Source organism: Protobothrops mucrosquamatus, unplaced genomic scaffold (genome assembly GCF_001527695.2).
Source record: "Protobothrops mucrosquamatus isolate PMUCROS unplaced genomic scaffold, P.Mucros_1.0 scaffold5597, whole genome shotgun sequence".
NCBI lineage: Eukaryota > Metazoa > Chordata > Lepidosauria > Squamata > Viperidae > Protobothrops > Protobothrops mucrosquamatus.
In genome coordinates, this window is record NW_015391452.1 from 47,391 (window position 1) to 50,055 (window position 2,665).

A 2,665-nucleotide genomic window follows, 5' to 3' on the forward strand; every position below is an offset into this window, starting at 1 on the left:
AGAGAGAGAGAGAGAGAGAGAGAGGCAGAGAGATAGATAGATAGATAGATAGATAGATAGATAGATAGATAGATAGACAGACAGACAGACAGACAAACAGACAGATAGATAGATAGAGTGGCAGAGAGATAAAGAGAGGCAGAGAGAGAGATATATAGAGATAGATAGAGATATAGAGAGATAGAAAGAGAGAGAGAGAGAGGGGGGGATGATTATTTCATCACTCACCGCTGCTAAATTGAGCGGAGTCAAACTTGCGAGGCGTGGATAAGTTAGTAACGTCCAGAAGAGGCAGAGCAGAGGCCTCCTTCACATGTGAACTGCAATGAAAGGAAATTAAACTTAACCCCTGCGAGCCGAGAGACCTCCAGCAGGCCTTCACCAACGGCAGACATGTAAATGAGAAGATTAAAGTTTTCCCTAACGTGGCAGGCCTCTACATCCCCGAGGGAATTAGGTGAGGAGGAGGATGAAGGACTCACAAAGCTTCGTTGTTGTTGTTGTTTTTAATGTTTTAATCTGTTTAGCTTTGCAAGCCGTCACATGATTTTATAGGCCATTTTAACTTTGGTTTGGGAGTCGCCCAGATGTGGTCCAAAGATGAGCGGCTATAAAATATTTTTAATAAATGAAAAATAAATTTCCTAGAGTCTGTTTCACATGAAGAATCGCAAACCAGAAGGGGAAGCCTCCAACTTTAAACTAACAGAAAAAAAATATCCGTAGCCCAGGACTGAACAGTGGAGTCCTTTGTGCTCTCTGAGCTTGGTGGTTTGCTTGCAAGACATTGCATGACCCAACTAGGGAACAGCATCAGTGTTGGAAAGGAGTGGAGTTTGCAGGGAGAGGAGGAGGAGGAGGAGGAGGAGGAGGAGGAGGAGGAGGAGGAGGACTGTGGAGTCTTGGTGGTCTCTGAGCTGACCGGGGAACTGGGGGTGAGCAGCCCTTAAGATCCCTCCCAACGTTATGACTTGTAGCATTTTTGTAGCTCATGATCCCACAACATGATGACTGCCCGGTGTTGTAACTTTGACACAGTCTCAAAAGACATCTCGAAGGCTTTTGTATCTAAAAAAACGGGCAAAAAAGTACGTGGCCAGCCATCAAATCGTCATCAAAATAACCCCCAATGTTGGACTCTGGAAAAGGAAAGGGAAAGTAATGAGAGTTTATTGGTTCCCTAGAATGATGGATGGCTTTTTTTCCAAGGTTGAGTTGGCTTACACAGCTCGGCCCAAATTTCATTTTACTTGAAGTAGGAAGACAGTCGTTTTCCTGCATTAATGGAGTTGCAATTAGGAGACGAGTGGCTAAATCAGGGGTAGGCAACCTTGGCTCTTTTATGACTCTTGGACTTCATCTCCCAGAATTCCTGAGCCGGCCTGGCTCAGCATGGAAACCTCTCCCTTTCTCCTCAGCATGGCTGGCTCAGGAATTCTGGGAGTTGAAGTCCACGAGTCATAAAAGGGCCAAGGTTGCCTAACCCTGCCCTATATCAGGGGTCCTCAACCTTGGCAACTTTAAGACTTGTGGACTTCAACTCCCAGAATTCCTGAGCCAGCATGGCTCAGCTTGGAAACCTCTCCCTTTCCCCTCAGCGTGGCTGGCTCAGGAATTCTGGGAGTTGAAGTCCACCAGTCATAAAAGAACCAAGGTTGCCTACCCATGTACTAGGGGTCTTCAAACTTGGCCCTTTTTTGACTCGTGGACTTCAACTCCCAGAATTCCAGAGCCAGCATGGCTCAGCTTGGAAACCTCTCTCTTTCCCCTCAGCATGGCTGGCTCAGGAATTCTGGGAGTTGAAGTCCACCAGTCACAAAAGAGCAAAGGTTGCCTACCCCTGGGCTAAACGAACGCATAAACAAGACGGACCTTACTCTCCCCTTTTCTTTGTTCCGTTGTCCAACCTTGCTGGTGGACTTGATGTAGAGATGACGGTGGAGTTCATCGATCAGGACCAAGTGCATATTCATCTTTTTGCTGTGAAGTTCCAGCCTCAGGTCACTTAGTCCCTCCACCTGAAGGAGGGGTCCTTCCAAGGAGGTCACGGCCGATACCTTTGAACAACAACAACAAAAAAGGTCGATTTAGTTCTTTCCCAAAGCCGTTACGGGTCAATACTGCGAATCCTCGCGTTACGACTGCATTTCAGCCCCAAATTTCTGTTGCTAAGCAAGACAGTGCTTAAAGTGAGTTTTGTTCCATTTTGCAACCTTTTATGCCAGAGTTTTGCCATAGCTTTCCTCCCCCGGAGCAAGCGTCTTTTAATTTCTTGGCTGCCGTCCTCATCTGGGGTGATCTTGGAGCCCAGGAAGATAAAATCTGTCACGACCTCCATTTCTTCCCCATCTATTTGCCAGGAATTGAGAGGGACGGAGACAGCCTACTAAAAAGCAGAGACATCACGCTGCCAACAAAAGTGCGCATAGTCAAGGCCATGGTTTTCCCAGTTGCAACGTATGGCTATGAAAGTTGGACCATAAGAAAGGCTGAGCGCCAAAGAACTGAGGTCTTTGAACTCTGGTGCTGGAGAAGACTCCTGCGAGTCCCCTGGACTGCAAGGCGATCCAACCGGTCAGTCCTAGAGGAGATCAGCCCCGACTGCTCTTTAGAAGGCCAGATCCTGAAGTGGAAACTCAAGTCCTTTGGCCACCTAATGAGAAGG

The 2,665-nt window shown here is 47.3% G+C and overlaps 1 protein-coding gene across 1 annotated transcript in view; it reads right to left on the minus strand.

The window, feature by feature from the left end:
• LOC107299851 (exocyst complex component 4-like) overlaps nucleotides 1–2,057 on the minus strand; it is a gene marked incomplete at both ends in the record, with an annotated part of 48,306 nt that extends 46,249 nt beyond the window's left edge. The window contains 2 exons of the mRNA XM_015829193.1: nucleotides 225–320; nucleotides 1,873–2,057. Of these exons, the coding sequence (XP_015684679.1) occupies nucleotides 225–320; nucleotides 1,873–2,057 (281 nt within the window). The remainder of the gene's footprint in view (nucleotides 1–224; nucleotides 321–1,872) is intronic.
• Nucleotides 2,058–2,665: the final 608 nt, after the last annotated feature.